The sequence below is a fragment of the Caretta caretta genome, chromosome 9, assembly GCF_965140235.1.
Source record: "Caretta caretta isolate rCarCar2 chromosome 9, rCarCar1.hap1, whole genome shotgun sequence".
Lineage (NCBI taxonomy): Eukaryota > Metazoa > Chordata > Testudines > Cheloniidae > Caretta > Caretta caretta.
In genome coordinates, this window is record NC_134214.1 from 42,996,015 (window position 1) to 43,021,940 (window position 25,926).

Sequence of the window (25,926 nt, forward strand, 5' to 3'; positions counted from 1 at the left end):
TTGCATTTGTCTTGAAAGAGAATGCACATCAATTAGTGAAGAGTGGAAATACGCTATGAAGCACCTGATCCGGTTTATGATCTGGCATTCATGTATATATCCAGTGTTCCCAATCCCATCAGCTTTGCAGTGGGTCCAGAGAGAACCAGAAGGCAACATTCTTACATTTCCCATTTACTATCTATGCTTAATTATAAAAAAAGTCTGAAATTAAGCACTACCAAAAGCCCCACCATTTACTTGCAGCATAATTTTTTGATTTTGGAGGCTCTGAAAGTAAGTTTATTTCACTGCTGTCTATCTGGTCTGATCAAACCTTCAGTAGCAGAGAAACTTCTGGTAAGTCTCAAGATCAGTAAGAGCAACAACTCATCTGTACATCATGCACCTGCCACGCAGTCATAGCATGTGCAGAAAATAAGCGGGATTCCCAGAATGGAGAACAGTAATTAAGAGTGTCAGTAAGCAACAGAATGTATCTATCATGGGATCTTCCCTGATCTTTCCGCTTGTTTTATTGGACCTCAGTGACTCATTTGATTCTGTTGACCAAGGCATCAATTTTAATTACTGGGTTAGGGTGCTGAAGATTTAGGGCTGGTCTACAATACGGAGTTAGGTTGACATAACAGATGGTGAAAGCCCAAGCATGATAAGCAGCAGTCAGAGCATACCAGTGGCCTAATCATTGTCCATCTATTGTGGGTTTTTATTTTTTAAAACTAATTCTCACTATCCTCATGTTGGAGACCCCAGGGCATGGCCACTAGTTAAGTCAAGGGGATGGAAGGCCATAAGGGTCGAGAAGATCTCCCTGCTGAAGGCCTAAGGGCTTCTTCTTAACCCCCCTTAATAGAATTCAGGCCTGGCTGGTTTGAATAAGCTCTTTTGCTCTTAAAACAATGTTGCAGCCGCAGATAATGCCTTATAGTGTAAGGTTTGCTGACGCCGAGTTAAAGATAATAGGAGATAGTTACAAGGCCAGACAGAATGTGCTGGTTGTTTAAGTTGCTAGGAATGCTTGTTAGAGGTTGCAGGAAATAAACATTGTAGTAACCCATATAAGGAAGGCAGAGTATTTGTGTAAAGTTTTGATTGGCTAATGTGTAGTGCAGTAGCATTAAGGAATATAAAAGTGTGTGTAATGACCTGCTCTGGTGTGCAGATTTGAGATTCTATTCTCCCTGTACCTTGTTTGCAGCTGCAAATAAACTTTTCTGCTTCTCCACCCCGTTGTGATTATTGAGTGAAGCACACCGGGTAACGAACCCCTGCTGCTGTTTTGCCTTTCGGCACTGGGTGCCGGCAACACTCAGATCCTATTTCACAAATCCATTTTTGCCCCAAGAATTCAGAGGTCTGTAAACTTACTTTGTATGATCACCTCTGAAGCACTGTTCATGTTCTACAATGGCTTGATGTCTGCTGAAGTCTATTCCTACCCATTATCTTCTATCTTGACTGGAACTGAAGAGACAGTTCATCACAATTAATGTGAGGAAATAATTAATTTTTTGGTTCAGTGGCCAAACCAAACACACACATCCCAAAAAGAAAAAGAAAAAAAATCTATAAAAGTATTTGGTTCATTTCGAACTGAAACGGAATGATTTTTCCTCACCAAAATGAAAAACTGAAGTTTCATTTGAATCAATTTGAAATGTCAATTCAAAATGAAATGTTATAACAAACCCGTTTGACTTTTTTGAATTTTTTTCCTCTTGTTTTATTTGGCCAAAACTATTTGCTGAATTGGACCCAAATTTGCAAATAGTTTTCGTTGCCTCAAAACTGATTTTTGGGCAAATTTACTATTCACAAAACAAAACCACACCTGCCCAGCTCTAATACCAATGAACTTATTCTACAAAATGAGATTTTTTTTTTCCCTATTCAAACATGCCCCCTCCATGTCTGGATTAGTCTTGGTGAGCCCTTTTGCATACCCCCTCTGTAGAGGGATTCATTCAGCTTCAGCCAACCCATTCCTGCCCAGTGGCCCATCACATCTCCTGAAAGCTACTGAGACAGCATTCTCTCAGGGTGGTAAGCTCCCACACTTCCAGCTATCTCCACCCATTGGAGCCACAACAGTCCCAATCCCTGGGGAGCCTCTGCATCCATGGAGAGTGCTGAATTTTGGCCAGGTAGCTTTGCATCTTACAAGCCTAATTCAAGAGTGTTACAGCCGGTAACTCTTTGATTACCAATTCCTCCTTCACTGTAGTACATCGGTTTTATTTTTCCTTCCTACTGATGAAATTTGCTCTTGGTATAATTGGAGGCAAAATCCACAATCCCACACACAGGGTTCTTCTGCCAACCCACTCTGTTAGCAGGAGTTAGAATTTCGGAGAGCTTCGCTATGTTCTGCTGACCTGATTCTGGCAGTTGTGGCTTGTTAACCTTACAGGGCCTAAGAGAACACTGCATTTCCATTGTAATATGCTGAGCTGCAGGGTTTCCAAGGTTTCTTATCAGACAATCAGCTCCCTGCCTCCCACTGCATGAACTTAAACATCACCAGAGCAAGTTATCCGACCATGTCTTTGAGGACTAGATACACCTTAGTTATTCAGCTAACTTTTTAACATTTTTCATGCCAAGGTTGGTAAAGCAACAGCTAATTCATATTTTGCAACATGTTTGCAGAGGAATTAATTGAAGTTCAAGAAATTCCTGACCCTCAAATCAGTTTCTTGGGACAGATTGTTCCTATCAAGGAAGACAGCTGCCCTGTGTGCTCAATAGGACCTCAATTCACTCAGAAGACTGAAAAATCAATTCATAGGTCAGCCATGGGTGCCATCACAGGATTTAAGACCCTACTTTTGTTGTAATATACTATTTATTTTATATATAAAATACAGTATCATGAGACAAGTATATAAACCAGACTGCAGAAATCAAAGGGTCAGAAGTTCACATGTTCTTGGTTCAGTACTTCTATCACTTTATATAAATGCCTTGGGAAAAATGTAAAGTACATTCTCTAGGTATATAAATTGTAAAATGGACCTACAATTACTTTTCAGATCTTTAGAGCAAACTACTGATATACTGATTGACTTCATCTTCATAGAAAGATTCTTCCCTCACCCCCAACCTGTGAGCAAAATAGATTTGAGTAAGATAGACCATACTTAACACAGAAAAATCCATTCACAAGTAACTTCTGCAGCGTGAGATTGTATATATCTTTCTTAGCCCTAACTTTTCTCTTCATCTTCTCTAACAAAAGTCTCTTAGCACATTCAGATGTTTCTGAAGTCCAGTAAAATGAATCAGTATTAAGCTAGATCCTGCTCACCAAGTATGAAAAAAAATAGCACCTTAATACTACAACTATTGATGCATTATAAATACCAGAGGAAGAGAAATAGAAAACTGGTTACACCCAAATAGTAGTTTTTAAATCAACAAACATTATTTGTTTGTTGATTTAAACAAATAACAAAAACCGCTATCTTAAAACAAAAAAACTTCAAATCCAAACTCCAGCGAGAAACTGCTGAATTGGAATTCATTTGCAAATTGGATACTATTAATTTAGGCTTAAATAGAGACTGGGAGTGGCTAAGTCATTATGCAAGGTAGCCTGTTTCCTCTTGTTTTTTCCTACCCCCCCCCCCCAGATGTTCTGGTTTAACTTGGATTTAAACTTGGAGAGTGGTCAGTTTAGATGAGCTATTACCAGCAGGAGAGTGAGTTTGTGTGTGTATGGGGGTGGGGCGGATGTGAGAAAACCTGGATTTATGCAGGAAATAGCCCGACTTGATTATATAAAGAGTTGTCACTTTGGATGGGCTAGCACCAGCAGGAGAGTGAATTTGTGTGGGGGGGTGGAGGGTGAGAAAACCTGGATTTGTGCTGGAAATGGCCCACCTGATGATCACTTTAGATAAGCTATTACCAGCAGGACAGTGGGGTGGGAGGAGGTATTGTTTCATATTCTCTGTGTATATATAAAGTCTGCTGCAGTTTCCACGGTATGCATCCGATGAAGTGAGCTGTAGCTCACGAAAGCTCATGCTCAAATAAATTGGTTAGTCTCTAAGGTGCCACAAGTACTCCTTTTCTTTTAGTCTTTTTATGGCTGTCTTTCTGCTGTGTCTCTGAGATGCGGTAACCAGAATTAGACATTCATTGTGAGATGTACCATTGATTATTTAAGGGAATTATAACATTTTCAGTACTAGACCACTGCCTCAAAGAAGTCCCTCTGAATTTCCACCAGTTAACTGAAAGCAGATTTCAGAGTAACGGCCATGTTAGTCTGTATTCGCAAAAAGAAAAGGAGTACTTGTGGCACCTTAGAGACTAACCAATTTATTTGAGCATGAGCTTTCGTGAGCTACAGCTCACTTCATTGGATGCATACTGTGGAAACTACAGAAGACATTATATACACAGAGACCATGAAACAATACCTCCTCCCACCCCACTCTCCTGCTGGTACTATAAGATCAAGGTGTGAATAAAAACAGGTTCTAAAGAAATGGAGACCCTCTAGTTATACCTACTGGAAGCGGTAAGAACTGGCTAGTTTGAAATTAAAAGTCAGGCAAACCCTGTTAGTACTGAAAGCCATCATGGAGTGAGAGAACATTTCACACACAACAGAAACCAGCTGAGACAGAAACAAGACAACTATGAAAGAACAGCTCTCAACAATAAAGAGGTCCTAAGATATTGAAGCTTATCTGTGTTTTGTTTTTGGAAAAAGAACACTGATCACTCCAGATATAGTGACCATCAAAAGAAAATGAGAGGTTCAGAAAGAAATGAGAATCACGTAGAAAAGAATCTCCACTAAGCCCATTAAAAATCAATGGGACTACTCAAGAAGTAAGTGAGTGTGACATTATCTAGCAATTAGAAAAGTGACTTTATGAAAAATGATGGTGGGAGAAAGAATTACACACAACTTTATAAATATATATATTTTCTTATGAGTCTATAGTACTTGCAACTGTATTACAACATTCTTGTGATGTGCTAGATATATATTTTTTGGTTATGGGACTTTAAATGTACCTTACATCTAAGAAAGAACAGACTGGCTTATAGTTCATAAAATGCACTTTGAACAGATAATCTTTGCAATAACTAAAATTTTCCTGCAGATTTGCATATGTGTCTGTGGTAAACAGTACCTGATATTGACAGTGGAAGAAATATTTTGCACGATTTACTCAAAAATATGTTCCCCACTTAGATCATTTGTCTAAAGATGTTTGAATCAAGTAAAACAGTGTATGAAATTATAAAAACCAATAGCTTGGCGCTACATAAAACCTATTCTAAAAATTGCAAGCAGTTCTTTTATATATTTATATCTAATATAAAATGTAACAGTGAGCAAAATCTCTTAAACACTCAGGGGAATAGAAAGCACCTTTTACATAAATTATCTGCATTTCCAGAGGGGAGACAGTGTGATATATCCTCTAAAGACAGGAGTACAAAAAGTTAGGAAAAAATTGGAAAGAAAATTGAAACAAACAGAAGATGCAGGCTTGTTTTGGAAGAGTCAATAAAAGATCTATAAAGGAGAAAAGTCTGGTTGGTATTATTTTTTTTTTCTGACAAAATATTCAGTGTGGCTGCAAGTCTTGTATTATGACACTACAAATATACCAGGAGGGATCCTGATCAGGAAAAGGAGGCCCAGTCCAGATCCTGTTGGGGGTCAATGGACAGAGTCCCATCAATTCCAATAGGAGCTGGATCAGGTACAGAGGACACCAGTGGTTCTCAAACTAGGGCCACCGCTTGTTCAAGGAAAGCCCCTGGCAGGCTGGACCGGTTTGTTTACCTGCTGCTTCCGCAGGTTCGGCAGATTGCGGCTCCCACAGGCCGCGGTTTGCCACTCCAGGCCAATGGGGGCTGCGGGAAGGGCGTCCAGCACATCCGTCGGCCCGTGCCGCTTCCCGCAGCCCCCATTGGCCTGGAGCGGTGAACCACGTCCAGTGGGAGCCCGATCGGCCGAACCTGCTGACACGGCAGGTAAACAAACCTGCCCGACCCTGCAGGGGCTTTCCCTGAAGAAGCGGCAGCCCTAGTTTTAGAACCACTTATTTAGACCATATTTAAGCCATTGTATGTGTTATGTGTCCCTCTCTGTGCCCAATCTAGAGAAGATACAAGTCTATTACAGATCTCAACTTGAGAGCCTGGCTCTTTAGCTCAGCCTATGGAGGACTCATACTTTCAGCTCCAGAAATCCAAGCTTGAATCCCGTGTCAGCCATCTTGGTTGTTTCACACACACACACACACACACACTCAATCCCCCCCGCCACCCTGGTCCATGGACTTGCCAGAGTATGCAGGAGGGGAGCCAGACACACCAATTACTAGGGATTAATAAATTCTCATTTTCTATTTTAAGGACCAATTTTCAATATAGTCTAGCATCCAGCACTACAACATTATTCCCTTCAAAAATCCCATGTGTGTGTGATGCTACATAACAGAGTTAAAATACAAATTTATAAGCTTGGCATAGATTTACACAAACATTTCTGCAAACCACAGAACACTAAATAGTTCAATCTTTCCTACAATCAACCATTCTTCTACTCCACCAGCACGCTACCTTGAGAACTCAGCCTCAATGTAGTGCACCTGGGGACTTCATTCCTTTCAGAGTCTTCACTATACATTTCATAAACATATGAAATCAACAGTACACACCTAAGAGTACATTTCCCTTACAGAACAAAGGCAGGTAATTAAGCTTGGGTGGTCAGTAAAAATTGAGAGAAGTGAAGGATAATGACAACAGGGAGCTGCCTGAACCTCTTTATTGTTCATTTCCAGACATTCTAACTGGGCAATTTTTAAAGAGTTGTTGAATTTTTATATGGCAGATGTAATATTTTGGGGTATTAGCTAGACTTCAGTGACACACACTTTCACTATTATAGCTACCATTGCAGTAGCCCTACGTAGGGCCCTGTTGTGCTTTGTGCCCTTAAGAATTTATAATCTAAACAGAGAAAAGGTAGGAGGAAAAGTGACTTAAAATCACCAGAAGAGCCAGGAATAGAACCCAGGTCTCTTGAAATCCCAAGCCAGTGCCTCTCATCACTGGACCACACTGCCTTTCAGCCTTAATCTTTGGTGGCTGCTCACAGTTCAGCTTTCTATGAAGCAAATGCCTCTGGCATTTCATCCATCTGATCATTAAGAAATCATGCAGCTTGCTTTCTCCCCTGCCCCTCAGGACTCCTCCATCCTTCTGCCACTTCTCCCAGGAGATTAAATGTACTGTATTACCTTGACCTGTCAATATTACATATGAAAGTTGCTGCAGGGTGATCATGTGTCTTGAAACTGACATCTGTTGTCCAATATCCAAGCAAATGCTGATCAAGACATCTATGCAACCCAGTTTGCAAAATACAAGAAAATCTATCTCAATTTAATGATATAAATATTTCTATGCAATTTCAAACTATTAAATCAAAGTGGGGCAGAGAAGGCAGTAATGCAGGAGCCAACGCTCTTCTTCCAACATATTCAATTCCTTTAAGCTTTGCAGACATACCTTTCCCAAGCACTGCACCGTACCCAGTGCGGTTCCTAAGGGTATTAATTATAAATAGCTTGCAAGAAGAGGAACTGCCAATCATGTCAATTCTTTCTATCATAGATATTTATATGGCCCCCGTCACTATTGTGTTTAAGTGACTCATTTATCTTCACACTACCCCTGTGAGATTCAGGATAAATAGCACTGCCCTTTTACAGAAGGAGAATGAGGTACAGAGAGGCTAAGTTACTTGCCTGAGGTTACACACAAAGTTTGTGACCGAGTAGAGAAGTGAACTTGAGTCCCAGGCTAGCACCCTAACTGCTGGACCACCCTTCCTCTCTAAAATGTGACCTCTCTGAATTTGCTTCGAAATTCTGATCTCCCACAGGACAGGACTGTTATACTGCTTCTGTGCTAGGAGGCTCAGCACAGCAACCAGGATGCTTTGAACACAAGAATTGTTGTGATTCTGCAGACACAGGACCCAGCTAAACACTGAAGTGTTCCAATAGCCACATATACTAAGCCAACCTATATTGGAATCAATGGTGGCTTCTCTGCCACAAGTGCAGACCACCCCCTAAATAAACTTTTCAAGGTTCCACTCGTGAAATTATTAGAAATGACAGCAACACTTTTTGCAGTAGGAAAGAGGTGTGTTTTGGGAACCCCTGAATAGACTATGCATCCCAACTTCTGTCCATCTCTCATTTTAATATCTCACTCATATTTTTCGTCTCCTGTGAACGGAGGCTCTATCTGTACACATGCCATGGACATTTCTGAATCTGTATGAATTGGTGTGATTTGACCCCCAAAAGGCATTTAGCAAAAGGGTTAAATGCTTTACATGCCTATCTTAATTAACAGGCACTGAATGAATCAGTAGATTTGTGGAATTACTCTTACATATGCTGTTCTTTCAAACCAACCAACCAAAAGGTTCTGGATGCTAAAAGTGAGGAAAGGTTCAGAATTGTAACTTGCAAAGTAGACAAGAAACCCCTTTTCCCTTCCTTCTCTCACCTGACTATTGTGTCTGCTAATGTGGGTGTGATGCATTATCTCAGTTATGTTACCTGCTGAGTAGGAGATCTAGTAAACATTTAAAACGAGACTGTTCAGCATAATATCCAAGTTCATCACCTTTGCCACTTTCATAATACCCATGGAAGGGATCTGTTCTTCCACAAGAAATGTGCTCTATATCTCCCTATGGCCAAGAATTTTGATGCACTGCAGCAGCTCTGCAAGAGGGGAGACCATGTGCAGCATGTGATCTGTACCAGGGAGCCCTGCCCCTAGAGAAAAAAGGGGGTGTAAGGCACCGTGGTGGCATTTCCAAATTGAAATTTTCAGTTTTCAGTCAAACCTTTTGGTTTTCTTCCCCCCTCCCACCCCCAATCCCATGGGGAAAAAAGTGTTTCCAACCAGTTCTACACCTTGATTCCAGTTGTTCTTGTTTCTTGCCTCTCCCCAGTGAATTTTGATAGTGAGGTCACACATCAAGGGTGGCTATCAGCAGGATGCAGCTCTAGAGCAACAGTAGTCACTGAGGACAGAGAGTGAGAGGGAAGGGAGAAGAAAAAAGGAGGGAGAGCCCTTATTTTAATTCCTGATCTAAGAGCTCAAAAACCAGAAAAGAAATTAAAAATAATGAATGATGGGTTCTTTTAAAGTCTTGTTATTTTTAAGCCAATCTTGTGATTTTTTAAAGCTTTTTTTTAGCAGGTTGAGTGGGAATGTTTGAATGCTTTTGGCTGGCAATATTGAGAGTACCAAGCACCTTCCTTCCCTTTTACACTTACACAGGGACAATTGCAGTCCTTATCCTGTCCTGGGGACAGAGCCTACTCACTGATGTTGCCCTTAAAATTTGGGCTTTAAGGGGAGATTTTCAAAGAGACAAAAAGGAGTCTGCTGCCCAAAGAGGGAAATCTCACCCTTGATTCTGGATTTCCTGTATGTATAACAGAACTAAATTGCAAAATAACAAATCTTTGGCTGACACTGCAGGGTCCAAAGAGCTTAGCCAATCTCCATATATGAGATATGGAAATGTTCTACACTGTAATTGTTCCCAGTGTGGTATTTGGGACTGCTAGAATCAGAAAATTTAAAAGCACTGCAGAAAAATACACCTGATGAATATAGATAACAACGTATTTTGGCAAAGCAATTTCCACTATGGTGTGTTCTCCCATCTGTCACAGATGAAAAAACTATATACATGGCTTGTGGTAGTCAAAGGGTTGTGTCCCTAAACCAACACATAAAAGGGTCAGTTTCACATGATGTCCCCAAGTGCTAGTTATAAGATCTATTTATAACACCCTTGCAGCCAGAGGTGAGTCCCCAACAGGTTATCTGCCATGTGATGAGTACTACACATGCTTCAGGGCCCAACAGAAGGCCATTGTTGTAATGATATCATGTCTCATCCCATTTTCTCTGGTGAAGGAAGGGAACATCTACCAACTAAGTGGAAAGCTGGGACTCAGAAAAGTTCATTCAAGAACTCAAGGAGACAGTGCAGCAAAGAAGGCAGGAGGACTGTTGCTAGGAGAAAACTGCTCGTCCACTCTTTAAGGGATTATCTCCAGGTCTTTACTGTTTGCTTATTTTGCTCTATGACCCTGGTTTGAATAAGCAGCCTGAGGAGCTAAGGGTCTTTATGAAGAGATTTTTATGTTGGCTCTAGAATAATTAACCAGGTCACTTCCCCAGAAAGAGGGGGGTTTACTACTTCTGTGCTATAAAGGCTCTTCTGATGTTTTTGGGGAGGACTTTGGAGCTGGTCTCAGACCTGTTCTAGAAGACAGACTCTTATGCAAATGTTATTCTAGCAAGCACTAGCAGGTACTTGTACTCAATAGACTGCCTCCAAATCGCTATGTTTCATCTGACAGGCACACCAAATAACCCCTTATGAAAAGATTAACTTCCTCCACTCCAGCTGCAGCCCTTTACTCACGCTACAGTCACAATGACTTCTGTGGGAATTACACGCATGGCAGCATGGCAGTCAAAAATCACAACCTGTACCCACTTCTGCCTCCCGTGAATCTAGATGTTCTATCCCACATATTAGCTAAACATAGCCCTATACTCTATGCTACCATTCTGCCATTTCTCTGGGTGTGCAGTCTAAATAAAGTATTCAAGTTGCAGTGGGGGAGGTTTAGATTGGATATTAGGAAAAACTTTTTCACTAAGAGGGTGGTGAAACACTGGAATGCGTTACCTAGGGAGGTGGTAGAATCTCCTTCCTTAGAGGTTTTTAAGGTCAGGCTTGACAAAGCCCTGGCTGGGATGATTTAACTGGGAATTGGTCCTGCTTCGAGCAGGGGGTTGGACTAGATGACCTTCTGGGGTCCCTTCCAACCCTGATATTCTATGATTCTATGATTCTATTTCCAGGAACATTAATATTGGATTATGAAATCAAAGACAGCCAAGTTTCGGACAATTTTAAGTTATTGGGATGTGGGATGAATATCTAACCTACACCACTTAATCTTCCTATCTAAACATCAGAGACTGCAGGAATATTGGTAGATCCTCAATAAATCAGCATTGTAGTCCTCTTTGTAAACAAATGTGTGGAAGATTAAATGCCATCACTCACTCTGCATCTAGCTGGTACAGAAATATGTTACAATGGAAGGATCTCACCATTGTACTTTGCAACAAATGTGCAACAGACAGAGACAACGACAGGATAAATCACACATGCCTCAGCAAAGCCAGGAATAGAAAATTGACACTTTAGCTCCAAAACCACAAGCCTCATGCACTTGAGCTAAAGGTGAGCTCCCTCAACTAACAGTCTTGATTCATCTCTTATTCTTTCAGTTGGTCATGAGATAGCACACACAATATCTGAATGCTCAACATTCAGGATTATAAATATACAGACAGTTGTCAATAATACAACAGAGAAACCAAAGCTATCATAACAAACATATAAGGTCTCTTAGATGTTAAATATTTAAGCATATGGCTTACAAAAGGGAATAATACACAAAGAGAAATGGTTTAATTGCCTGTTATTTTTACTCAAGTCATCATTATTTTTTGCATTTATGTTGGCTTTTTAGTTTAGTTACCTATGCAAATACATGGTTATGTGGTGCACATCTAACTCTGTGGCAGACCGAAGGGAGAAGTGGTTGCAGGTTATGATTTAGAACTCTATACTAGTGTAACCCTTCTGCCTGTCAGAGTTGGCAGCAACAAGGGCCAGGTTCAGTATCTAGGGGTTCCATTCCAATAACACAATGCAAAACTGGCTCGAGCCCCAACCCAGTGACCTGGGACAAATATATACCACCTCCGCTGGTTGCCTCCAAGAGGCAATACTTCCCCTCTCGCAAGCAAAAAGCCTTTTAATAACAGAGAGAAACAATGTGGCATTAGGTTGGGGAAACACCACCAACAGGATTCATAACACAACCCACGAGCAAAACCCACTCCAAGCAAATTGGGGCGTGTCCTTTCCCTTGGGTTCTTGAGTCCAGCAACCCAAAATCACCCAAAGTCCCAAAAGTCCAACGACCCAAAAGTCTCTGTCCTTGGTCAGGGCAGCCCCAGAGTTCAAAAGTTTATCTGCAGAGTTTTTACCTCCCAACCTGGGTGGAGATTGGGGGGGGGTGTTAAGGGGCACCTTACGTGGTCCAACACTGATGGCCCCACCTCTCCATGGGGCTCCGCTCCGCCAGCCACTCCGCTCGCCGTCCCACAAACTGCTCTGCTCCGCCAGCCACTCCGCTCGCCGTCCCACAAACTGCTCCGCCAGCCACTCCGCTCACCGTGCTGCAAACGGCTCTACCATATAGCTTCAGGCTCCCCCACTACTTAACACAACACTCAGTGATTTCAGCTCTTTTGTGATTTCAGCTTGTCGTAGGGGAGCCACAGTGCTGGTGCACCATTAGCCCAAAGTGAATTCAGCTCAGCAGCCTGTAACTCGACTCCTAATAGAATCAAAATTAGCTCTGATATTCCACAGTGGAGAGAGGAGGAAGTGCAATTAGCATATAAAGCCCTCACCAGGGAGCCCATACCACCAGGTATTAATACCTGTTCCCAGCCTCTCTCAATTCACAGAGTTTTGGAACCCATGTCCCTTGCCTAGCGAGTGCTACTTAGTTGACGGCGAGTCCCTCCATCATAACAAAAGGCCAAGTACAGTTCCACTGTCCTTGATTCCCATAATCAGGGTAATAACAATTTATTCTTCCTGCCCCAATAACAGAGACACTGGGGATCCCACAGCAGCCAAAGTGACCATTTGGGCAGCTATGGCCCCATTCTAGGTGGGGTGGGTGTGCCTATGCAAATGAGATCAGCCCCTGAAGTTCTTTTCCACAACTTGCCACACCTCACCACCAGATGTCAGGGTGGAGCTCATCCTGACTCTGCTTAAACTAGTTAGGCAAAAATCCCACTGGCTTTCAATGTTTCCTCATTGTACATCAGAACATAGACATTAAAGGAGTAATCTACCTTTGCTGTCCAAGATTCAATTATGGAAGACACACAACTGCAGGCCAATCCATCTGCTCACCATTTGCTTTAACACCTCTACACCAAGCTCCTTTGTTAATCTTCTGTGGTTTTCAGGGGTTCCAAATGAACAAGCGTGGCAACAAGCTATTGCCTCCATGAAGTAGAAAAAAGTGATATTAAATCTCTGAAAATTTTATCAAGTGGTCCTTAATACTGGATTTGGCATAGAACTCAGTCAAATGGCAGAGCAACCATAGTCTCATTTGACACAATCCACTGTGGTAATACACAGTATTAGCCTGGGAGATGGCCACCACACCAGAACTGATGCCACTGGTGCAAGAGTCTGGGAAATGTATTTGCAGTGGGCTGGGAGAAAAGGAGGTTTGAAGGGTGTTTCCTTTTAAAACTACTGTCCAATAGTCAATATACTTGCTCTGCTCTCCCATCCTTTAGTACAACTGCAAGGAGAAGCAGATGAGAGTGCCCATCTGCCGCCACCTGCCCATACACTTCTCTTTGGCAATCTGCAACCATTGGATAACATGTGGAAGGGGCATCCTATTACCAGCAGATCCCCTTTCCCTATGAGCCAAAAGGCCCTGGGTAAATTGAAATGAAGAGAGCTAGAGGATGTCCAGAAGGGGGGCTTGGATGGAATAAGAAAGGATTGGTGGGACAAAGGAAGGAGAGAATGTGAAAGGGGATGAGAGAAGCAAAGAGACTGACGAAAAAGCTGGGACAGAAATGGCAGAAAAAAGTCATAACATTTCTTCACCTCAAAAACCCCCCAAACACTCCTCTCTCCCACACAATATAATTTACCTGTGATAGGACTCTATATAGAGTTGCTGAGCACACCTGCTGACTCACTTGGACAGCCAGACCAGGTTGGGATTAGTAACTCCAATACTGTAATAATGGGTCCTCTAATCTAGTAATATGATTCAATAGTATTTTAAAAAAAACTTAAAAAAAAAACAAAGTCACTCCCCTCTGCAAAACACTCACTGGGACAAGGAACACCTGTAACTGTAAAAGATGTCCTGTGGATATTGCAGTGCTACAGTAGTGGTGTAGTGGGAAGCTGCTAAAGAGCTGAGCCCTGCTCCATGGATGGAATAATTTTCTGGGTGTGTCTGCTTTTCCTGCCTCACGGAAACTGCACAACAGCAGCACCTACAGTGGGAGGAAGGATCTGCCTTTGTAATTTTTGGTTTAATTTGTGTTCACAGCTGTCATTCTGGAAATGTTGTCTCAGCCCGCACATTAATAGACCATGAGATCACATAACAATGCCATGTGACTGCAATGACAAGTACCACACCATAACTCACAGATGGAAAATTGTTGGTCCATACTCTTCAGCAAATACTTATGAATAACATATAGACCTGGGTGATTTTTTTATCAGCAAATAAGTTTGCCAAAAAAGCATTTTAGGGGGGCACCAAAACAATTAGCGTATTTGGGTCAAAATTTGGTGAATAGTTTTAGCTGAAAAAACAGAACATATTTTTGCAGGAAGTGTCAGAAGATTTTGAAGTGCTGAATGAATTTTTTGTTTTCATTTTGATAAGAAAAACCACGAAAATTCAGTTTGGAACACTTCTTTTTCCACCTACCCCTGATTTGTTGCTTCAGCCAATGAATCAGAAAAAAACAATTATTCACTCAGCTCTAATAATATATTCTGAAAAATCCAGATCAGGTCAGGAATGATTTGCAAAGAGAAAAAAATTCACAAAGAACATGCTTCGCAGTGAAGAATGTAACCAGTTCTAATCCACAGCAAACTTTGATGTTATTGTGACAGGTTCAGACACAGAGACCCCCTTGGGACTGTCACTTGATGTGCTGAGACTACCTCTGAACCTGTCTTCCCTGCCAACTTGGGACTTCACAACCCTGCCTTGTTGAGCCAGATACGCTAATCTGCTGCAACACAGACCCAGGGTCTGAACCACGCACCCCAAAGCTGCAGACTTAACTGAAAACAGCTGAAGAAGTGCCCCTGTCTCCAGCACCCAGACATCCAACTCCCAGTGGGATCCAAACCCCAAACCCAAATAAATCCGTTTGACTCTGTATAAAGCTTAAACAGGGTAAACTCATAAATTATCTGCCCTCTATAACACTGATAGAGAGATATGCACAGCTGTTTGCCCCCCCCCCCAGGTATTAATTGCTTACTCTGGGTTAATTAATAAGCAAAAGTGATTTTATTAAGTATAAAAAGTAGTAATGTTTAAGTGGTTCCAAGTAATAATAGACAGAACAAAATAAGTTAAGCAAAATAAAACAAAACACGCAAGTCTAAGCCTAATACAGTAGGAAACTGATTACAGGTAAATCTCACCCTCAGAGATGTCCCAATAAGCTTCTTTCACAGACTAGACTCCTTCCTAGTCTGTGCCCAATCCTTTTCAGACTAATGTTGTGTCTTATAGCCTGGGTCCAGCAATCACTCCCCACTCCCCGTAGTTACAGACCTTCATTCCAGTTTCTTTCAGGCATCTCTTTGGGGTGGATAGGCCATCTCTTGAGCCAGCTGAAGACAAAATGGAGAGGCTTCCAGGGCCTTTTATATTCTCTCTCTTGTGGGTAGAAACCCTTTTGTTCTTCTGTGCAAAAATACCAGCAACAAGATGGAGTTTGTAGCCACCTGGGCAAGTCACATGTCCATGAATGATTCAGCTTTTTGCAGGCCAATGCCATTGTTTACATGTTAGTTTGAATATTCCCAGGAAAGCTCAGATGTGGATTGGCGTCTCCCAAAGTCCATTGTCAGTTAAGTGTTTCTTGATTGGGCACTTACTGAGAATAGTCCTTTTTCAAGAAGCTGACCAAATGCTTCACTGAGGCTACTTAGAATCAAACACATTGAGATACAAGTACATAGCCAATATTCATAACTTCAAATACAAAAAATGATACACACATACAGACAGCATAATCAGAAGCAGCAAATTACAACCTTTCCATAAACACCTTACTCGACCTCCTTTGTACAAGATTTGGTGCAACTATAGGACCTTGGTTGCAACAATGATCTATACAGTCACAGTTCATGTCATTAACGTCACAGTTATCTCCCACTGTTTTCATTTGTTTTAGGAAGCTCCCTGAGACCTTAATCCTACATAATCTTGTGCACATGAATAACTTTATGAAAGTGAGTAAAACCATTGTCTTCAATGGGGTTACTCATATGGGTAAAGATACCTGTATGGGTAAAAGTTTGCTGAATCAGGGCCAGTTCTAGGGACAACCAAGCAGCCATTTTGGCAACTCTTAGCTGTTGACAGGAGCCATTTTACCATCCAGAGTATCTTGCCGCCGCGAAAAAAAGCACAGAGGTACAGTGCCCCTTTGAAATTGGCTGCTTGGTTGTCCCTAGAACTGGCCCTGATTCAGCAAACATTTACCCACACAGGTATCTTTACCCATATGAGTAACCCCATTAAAGACAATTGTACCGCTGTGCTTTTTTTCGCAGTGGGAAGGTACTCTGGCTGGTTAAATGGGTCCTGTCAACAGTTAAGAGTTGCCAAAATGATATAGAAACAGCAACAGAAATAGGTGATCCTACAACAGGGACAGAAGCCTGGGGGTGGGGGCAGCAGCTCCCTTGAGTCTCTTTCAGACCCTCTTTGAGCTGTTTGCAGTGTCCTTGCCCTCAGTTCATAGCATGGGGTGGGGGTGTTCCCTAAGTAAAACAAACGGACAGAAAAAAGGTCCTCGCCCCTCTCTTTCCCTTACGAGAGAGGGAAATCCAAGTGAAAGCAAAGAAAGGCAAAAGGTGGCCTGGGGCTCAGGCAGTCTTCCAGGATTCAGTTCTTTAGACCTGGCCTATCAGCAGGACTATTGTCTTTTACTGGGATCTACCTCCAGCCCCTCCTCTTGGTGCATCCTACTTTGCAGCTGGTCCAAATAACTTAAGTACCCATCAGGCCTATAACTGTCTCCCTCTCAGCTAACCTGTCTCTGTTGTCAACCATCTCTGATATGTATTAGGGGGCTTATTCCTTCACCCGCTTACTTCCCTGGTCCTTCTCGCATGAACAGAGAGCAACAATACCCGAAGTCCAAAGGTGCAAACAATTCAATGTTTATTGGGGTGAACTTCCAGCAAGCATGATTCCAGTTTCCTTCCTTAGTGTCCCTCTTCCCAGCTCTGACACCACAGAGCCTTATCTGTGTTCCTGTTCCCATTTCCTCCCTTAGCAAAATATGATTCCAATTTCCCCACCCCCATTCCCTGTTCCCATTCCCCCCTTAGCAAAACATGATTCCAATTTTCCCACCCCCATTCCCTGTTCCCATTCCCCCCTTACTTCCTGATTGACTGCAGACTATATAGTAAACCTTGAGTTCTGCTTAGCTATACCTTAACCAATCATTTTACTGAAATTTAACAAATCAATCATAACATATTGTAACATGATTATTTAACCAATTATATCCCACCACCTTAATTAGTTTACACACAGCAAAATTAATTATACAGAAGACAGAAACAATCACAGAACCAGACAGAGATTATACAGACAAACAATAGGGAAATGGGGACTACAGTGATAGAACAACAAAGAAATGAGGATTTCACATCCCAGCTATTGATAAGTGAGTTCTTTCCAGACAGGATGCTATCAAACTAAGTTTCCTTTTACATCTGGCTCAGACCACAACTGACCCCCCCCCCCAAAAACATTACTGTGCACCCCTCTTGGAGGGATACCCCACAGTTTGGGGACCTCTGCTCTATGGCATCAAACAAAACTATTTGTCTTCATTTTCAAACCCTTTATGTCATTCCCCTCCCCCACCTATTATCTATAATTTATTATTACGTTAACTTTTGAAATGATGTTAAATGTCCATCACCCACGTGTAAACTTTTCAAAGAAGCAGTTTCTTACTTTCTCTGCAAAAGATTGCACTCACCACTGGTGTGCCCCCTTGTGGCTAGGAAGAGCATAGGAGGATCTTTGTTGTCTGGTGCACTGTGTAAACAGCAAGTCTGGCCTTGTAGCCGTCTCTCTTCCCATAACTTGGCCCTGCAGCTAGGCCACGTTTAAGAGCACCCTTCTGCATAACAAAAATCACACAAGCAGGCCATTGCCTGTACAACAGGCCTTTGGACCAAACTCTGGCCCCATGGTCTGTGTAGCCTCTTGGCTCAGTGCTTTGAATGTCTTTATCCCCTTTTATTGGGGCATCGGACTTCATAACACCTTTTCCAGTGGCTGGGATGGGAATCCAGGCTCTCCCAGTCCTCTGGGTCCCAGACTAGGAACCCTGTGGTGACCAGGCAAGCTCTGTCTATCTGACCTGCCCCTTCTACCTTACTGGGCTTCTTCCTACTGTGGCCTTTTCCCCACAACTTCTCTAGGTTTACTCAGTGCCAGGATTCTCAGGGTCCATTACCCCTCATTCCCTCAATAAATCCCAGAGCAAAAACACAATCTTAAAACCAAGTTCTGCCCTCATCAGACATGATCTTTTGTTCCTCAACTGAATGCCTACCAGGGCTCTCTCCCTGGAAGTCTGAGTCCTGCCCTTACATCAGGACTCACTATTGGAGCCTGCTCCACCTTAGTGGCCACTTCTAGTCTCTCTTGGCCCCTTGCCAGACTTCTCTACTTATGACAAAAAGAAAAGGAGTACTTGTGACACCTTAGAGACTAACCAATTTATTTGAGCATAAGCTTTCGTGAGCTACAGCTCACTTCATATCTGATGAAGTGAGCTGTAGCTCACGAAAGCTTATGCTCAAATAAATTGGTTAGTCTTTAAGGTGCCACAAGTACTCCTTTTCTTTTTGCAAATACAGACTAACACGGCTGTTACTCTGAAACCTACTTATGACAGGAACCCAGGGCCAACTCTCCCCCTAGGCTTCACCCCCAACCCTGGTCTCCCCAGTCTTTTGTCCCATAGAAGTGACTGCAGAGTTCTTCACTCTCTCCCTGCAGCCCCCTTCTGCTCTAAACTTCTCCTGTATGTAGTCCTCTCCGAGTCCCTCCACAGCTGGGCTGCATCATCAGTTAAGCATGGCCCACCCTCTAAGTACAGCCCAGTATGTTAACTGGTCTCTCGGGCTCACATTAACTCATTTCTTGCCTGTGTGGGGTATGCACACCATCACACTCCCATGCTGGCCCTCATGTTTGGGAAGAGCAACCTGTAAACATCTGCAAAGGTACCTCATCAGCCTCCTTCAAATCCATGCTTAAAATTCTCCATTGCCATGATGCCTACAAAAAAACCCTTGGCAACAGTTGGGCCTCTGATGTCCTAACACCACTGCTGATCATGTTAACCAATACTGTTTCACTGTTTCCTTTGTCTGCTCCATTGGTCTTTCTGTATCCACCTCTTTTCTCTTGTCTAACACTTAGATTGAAAGCGCTTGAGGGCAGGAATGGTGTCATAAATATAAAGGGAAGGGTAACCACCTTTCTGTATACAGAACTATAAAATCCCTCCTGGCCAGAGGCAAAACCCTTTCACCTGTAAAGGGTTAAGAAGGTAGGATAACCTCGCTGGCACCTGACCAAAATGACCAATGAGGAGACAAGTTACTTTCAAAGCTGGAGGTGTGGGGGAAACAAAGGGTCTGTCTGTCTGTGGGATGCTTTTGCCGGGAACAGATCAGGAATGCTCTTCAGAACTCCTGTAAAAAGTTAGTAAGCAATCTAGCTAGAAATGCGTTAGATTTCCTTTTGTTCAAATGGCTGGTAAATAAGCTGTGATGAATGGAATGTATATTCCTGTTTTTGTGTCTTTTTGTAACTTAAGGTTTTGCCTAAAGGGATTCTCTATGTTTTGAATCTGATTACCCTGTAAGGTATTTACCATCCTGATTTTACAGAGGTGATTCTTTTACTTTTTCTTCAATTCAAATTCTTCTTTTAAGAACCTGATTGCTTTTTCATTGTTCTTACGATCCAAGGGTTTGGGTCTGTGTTGACCTGTGAAAATTGGTGAGGATTTTTATGAAGCCTTCCCCAGGAAAGGGGGTGTAGGGCTTGGGGGGATATTTTGGGGGGAAGATGTCTCCAAGTGGGCTCTTTCTCTGTTCTTTGTTTAACACGCTTGGTGGTGGCAGCATAGGGTTCAAGGACAAGGCAAAGTTTGAACCTTGAGGAAATTTTTAACCTAAGCTGGTAAGAATAAACTTAGGGGGTCTTTCATGCAGGTCCCCACACCTGTACCCTAGAGTTCAGAGTGGGGAAGGAACCTTGACAAATGGTCTTTATGTTCTGCATTTATACAGTACCGAGCACACTGGGGTCCTGGTCCATGACTAGGGTTCCTAAGTGCTACAATAATACAAGTGTTTGATAATAATTCTCTTTGGGAATGTAACACAATATTATCAGAAATAACCAGACAACCACTTCCCAACAGCTATAAAATTAACCACAGCAAAACCAATAATAATTGATCAGCAAATGTCAATTTGCATAATTCTGATGAACTACTCACATCAGTACAGTTATTTATGGGTGTAAGCCTTTGAAAGGATTGGGCCCTTGGGTAAGAAAAGGAATAATACTGAAAAATATTATTCTATAATTGTCATGGCTTAACTTTGTCTACCTCTAGTACCTACCTCTTCCCACTGTAGTGATAACTGAGAGCAGTCCAAAGGGGTTTGCTACTCCTGTGCACATGTGTTTGCAGAAAAACCATTTAGAGGTTGTTTTTCTTTTGGGGTGAGACGTAAAATAGTCCTTCTTTTACCTTACTTTTCCTTTGAATTCAAGTTACTAGGTAATCCAGTTAACTAGACATTTTGCGGCATTCATATACTTTGAAGTATCACTTAGAAAGCAATTGTACAAAAGCTCTAGTACATTGTTAAACCTATTTAAAACCACACTCTTATTGATGTAACTGGGGGCAGGTTAATGTCTGTTCTCAAGTTAATTTAAGTCCAAAACTTAACATTTTGTAAAGAAAAAAAAAAAGCTGTAAAAAAATTAAACCTAAGAGCAACAGAATTGTTTCCTCTCTATTAAAAACAAGATTCAATGTTAGAAACATAAAAAAATTACCTTTGACAGTGTCCTTTCAACACCAATTGCTTGTAGATAGGAAGCTGCATGAAGTTTGCCATATTTTCATACCTTTTTAATGGTTGGAGAATACCCACTCCTATTTAAAATAAAAACAATTTCCTCAAACTTGATATAAATCATTTAGGACTGCATGCTAAGCAATAAGCATGAGCCACATACTCTCCTTTTGGATGGATCTGGATATGATGACAACCTGGATACTCATTAGCAAGCTCCTCTCTGTACTTTCAGAGATCAAAACTCATCGTGAAAACATTTGTTGTATTTGTGTCAAACAGTTCATACTTTAACTCCTGCTGATTACTAATAAGGACTAGGTCACTGATCAATCAGTTTTCTTTAGGACTTTGATTTACATATTACAAACATTTTTCCAAAGGAAAAAAATGCCTTACAGTAGTCTATGTTACAGCTACGTGCATTTTGTATTATATAGCTCTGTGACAGTGGTACATTTCAGCTGGCACTTAAATGCTAAAGACTTTCCTGCGACTTATCATTCTAGCTTCTTTTTTATTCCCCAGATGTTGCAATTTATAGAACTCTTTGAAAACTGGTTTGATACTGTAACAATCCAGAGTACTGTCACCTTCCCATTAAGATTTAAAAAAATAAAAGACAGCAGGTAAAACAGGCACCTAATTCACTCCCTCATTTTTGCATGGTAAGTAGTCTGTTGGCCTTCTGGATTAGGATCAGCCCCTTTCTGTGTACGTTTTCCTGACCTACATTTTATTATCAGGTAGCTGCGGTTACATTTTTTTATTTCATACTCTACACCAGGCACAAATGAGGAAGACAGAAAGAGCCAGCTCCTAACAGCCACATGGTGGAGCATTAAAGAAAGAAACAAATGCTTTCTACATTTAACTCATTGATGTTGCAGTTTTACCTAAGTAGAAACTATTATATATTTTTTATATATATATATATACACACACATGTAAGAGAGTGAGGGCTTTTTAGTGGGTTGTGGGTGTGTGTTGGTATGTGCATAAGAGATTTTACTCTGCTGATATTGCAATGCTTATCCAAGCAGCTGGAGCAGATCTGGAAAGAGACCTACTGAGATGACCGTGCCTAACATCAGCCACAGTTGCAGTGGCAAGCAGCTGGAGCAGATCTGGAAAGAGACCTACTGAGATGACCGTGCCTAACATCAGCCACAGTTGCAGTGGTGTTAACAGTGTTTGGTGCAGCAACAGCAGCAACCAGAGACATGGACAAGAGCAGAATTTGAGTCCCACTGGCCACCTGATCACTGCCATCTGCCTTGGCATCATCGGGACCCTGGGCTTCCTCAATAATCTCTTGGTCCTGATACTTTTCTGCAGGAATAAAGTGCTACAGTCTCCGATTAACCTGCTGCTGATGAACATCTCTGTGAGCGACATGATGGTGTGCATCATGGGCACCCCGTTCAGCTTTGCCGCCAGCACTCAGGGACGCTGGCTCATCGGGCCAGGTGGCTGCATCTGGTATGGCTTCATCAATACTCTCTTTGGTAAGTGGCATCCTCCTGCTCTGGTGTGCGCCCAGCATGCCACCTCCCCTCCTGCATGGTTTAGAGCCTCTCCCAGGCCTGTGCACACAGGGAGGCGCTAGGGTACCTCACCACACAATTCACCCCCCACAGCCTCCCCAGCTAGAGCTCCCAGCACTGAACATGGTTTGCATAGAAAGCCCTGCACTCCTTGCCTCCCTTCAAATAGAGGTGCTGAGCTGCTGCCCACATCTAACTCCACACACCAGGTAGCAGCGAGCCCATTCACTACCTGTGCCCTGGCTCACAGCTTTCCTGTCAGACTTTATGCCCCTCACTGCAGTGTGGAAAAGGAAGTGACAGAGAGCACCAGCACAGACCTCCCCACCCAGACATGACAGACTCACATTAGGGTGATGTGTGGGGAAGGTGTGTGTGCGGGGGGGAGGTGAAGGGCTGTGGGGCTATATGTGTGTGTTGGGGGTGGGGTGGGGGGAAGAGTGAAGGGCTCCATATGTCTACCGCACACACTAAGCCTGGGCTCTGACTTAGTCCGAACCCAAGCCCCGCTTCCATCCACACACAAATCAGTCTGACTTGGGTCAGCAAGCACTCGGCACCCGGGTCCCAGAACCTTGCTAAGGAGCTGAGTCCTGCTGCAACTCGGGTCCAAGCCCTGTCATGTTGTAATTTGAACACACTTCAAGCCATAGATCTGAGTGCAGTATGGACACAGTAGCACAGCTGAGAGACCCAGGTCAAGCAATTGTAAACCCAGGTTACTATGCAGTGTGAGTTCTCAAGCCTTGCTTGGAAACACTGAGTCTTCAGGACCAGGTCCCACAGACCCAAGCTTTTCAATGCAGTGAAGAGATATTCTTTGTGTCTGGGGGGAGGGGGAGGAGCTGAAGGATTGTGGGTCTGTATATGTCTCTATAAAGGATATGTGAAAGGCTGTGGGACTGTGTGTATGTGTGGTGAAGAGCTATGGGACAATATGTGTGGGGGTGAAAAGCTGTGGAACTTTACATGTGTGGTGAGGGAACTGAAAGGCTATGGGACATTTGCATGGGGCAGAACAACAGTGTGACTGCATGTGTCTTTGGAGGAGACGTGAAAAGTTGTGGGACTGAGAAAGTGTGTGAAAGGATAAAGAGCTATAGCAATTGTATACATCTTGGGGGGTGATAAAAGGTTGTGACACTATGTTTGTGTGGAGCAGTTAAAGGCTGTGGTGCTGCATGTGTTTAAGAGGGGAGGCAGTTTTGCCCACTCACAATTTTGTCACGCTTGGCATTTTCCTTAAATTTCCAGCTCCTGGAGTCATGCAAGTAAGTAAAACCCCAACTTTCACTTTTTTTTTTAAAAGAGGAAGTTTATAGCCCTCATGGTTGTAGTGAAAACTTGAAAACATGATTGTTAGAGGATCAAAAAGCAAATAAACTTAAAATGTATTATATTGTTTTAAACCTCATAATTTTTAGGGACCGGAAACATAATTTTCTTTAACTTTTGGGATTAACAATACTGGGATGGGGAAGGAAGAAGCTCTGTGTGTGTGTGTGTGTGTGTGTGTGTGTGTGAGAGAGAGAGAGAGAGAGGACTAGGAGGGTGTAAAAGAGAGAAGGCAAGAAGGAAGCAGGCGTTGTGTGAGGGGGAGAGAGAGAGGAAGGAGTGTGAAGGCACCTGAGTGGAGACTGAAGAGTGTGTGTGCAGAAACCTGAGGAGAGCACAATGGGTTGTGTGTGTGTGTGAGGAAAGGCGGAAGGAGTGTGGGGCTCTCTGTGTTAGGGGGACACTAAAGAGCTGTGTACTTGAGGGTGACAAAATGCTGTGTGAGGAGAGTCTGGGGGATGTTGGTGAAGAGTGGACTGAAGAGTGCTTTGGGGGGTTGTAAGGCTGGGCTGTCAACATAAAGGGGTTTACTGAAATGCTGTGGGTGCTGTGAGGTGGAAGTAAGGACTCTACATGTGATTGTGGGGAGGGAGCTAAAGACAATGAGATCTGAAGGGGTTAGGGGACTGAGAAATAGGAGGGATGGAAGTGTAAGACCTACAAAGTAGGAAAGGAGATTCAGGAGAGCTACATCATCTCTTCCCACAGTACTGAGGGAAACTCTCAGAGAAATCGCAGTTCATCAAACCAGGGATAAGTCAGGGCAATTGTAGGGAGAGGAGAGGAAGAGAGAAGGGTGCAGACCTGCAAAAATTAGAGGGATGAGGGGAGAGAGAGAGACCCCAGGAAAGAGGTTCCCCAAAAGGGAGGTGGATGGTGTGATAAATATGGCAATTTCCTGCAATATCCTGGATAATCCTTATTGAATTAAGTTTAAGTATCCTTTCAGTTCATTGTATTAAAATGCAAATGTTTATGTATTATTGTGGGATTGTATGTAATGTCCCTAGGGAGGGGACCTGACTCATGTAAACCCTGGAAAGTGTAATGAGCTTCAAAAGGACTAATTGAAACAATGTGCTTAAAGTTAAATGGGTTTTCTGGGAAATCTCTTGGGGGAGGGGTATGTGAATATAACCTCTCCAGTTACGCAGGACATCAGCCCTATGAACCTTTGCCCTGAGGAGGAGGCGGCCCATTGTCTATGAATTACCTATTCCCAAATCAAAGACCCAAAGTCTATCAAGGAGGGACTCACAGCTTTGGAGACAAGGTCGTTATGAACATATGACCACAAACAACCCCATGGTAGGGTATAAAGAGCCCTGGTTAAAACTGGGGTGATCTCTGGTAAGCTTATTAGCATGCATGGAGGTTCTTTCATTGTTTTTAATCTGTGTTCTCTGTAATGCTTTCACCTTATGAATAACCATACTTGCTTTGAAAGAGCTGTGTGGGAACTTTACTGTGAGCAATTACATTTTTTATAGCCTCTGAGAAAGAAGGGCAAACTGGCCTGATAAGACAGAATGTCTTGCTGGGGAATTCACAGTGTAGGCAGGGAACTGTGCAGTCTGGAATCACCCTGGCCAGGAGCGAGAGACACACATGTCTCCACCCAAGACAGGTGACAGCTGGGAGCCAGCAGCCTAAGAGTGGGTGTGCCCCGCATGGCGGGGGAATGCAGGTGCAGTTGCCCTAAACTGAGACAGACTTGTGCTGGGTGTCCACATACAAGCCCATCTAACCCTGGCTCTGTACTGAGGTGGCTAGCCAGAGCTGCCACCTGCACGGCAACGTCCACACTGCTATTTTTAGTGGGCTAGCTCAAGCAGAGCTAGCGCATGTCTGTCTACCCAGGCTCTGAGGCTTGCTCCCAGCTGCAGTGTAGATATACTCAAAGTC

The 25,926-nt window shown here is 42.8% G+C and overlaps 1 protein-coding gene across 1 annotated transcript in view; it reads left to right on the forward strand.

The window, feature by feature from the left end:
• The first annotated feature begins 22,016 nt into the window (after positions 1-22,016).
• The window catches only part of LOC125642919 (pinopsin-like), a 160,420-nt gene continuing 156,510 nt past the window's right edge, over positions 22,017-25,926 (forward strand). Inside the window, exon 1 of the mRNA XM_048864875.2 lies at positions 22,017-22,647. Coding sequence (XP_048720832.2) covers positions 22,287-22,647 — 361 coding nt within the window. The 5' untranslated portion in view covers positions 22,017-22,286. The remainder of the gene's footprint in view (positions 22,648-25,926) is intronic.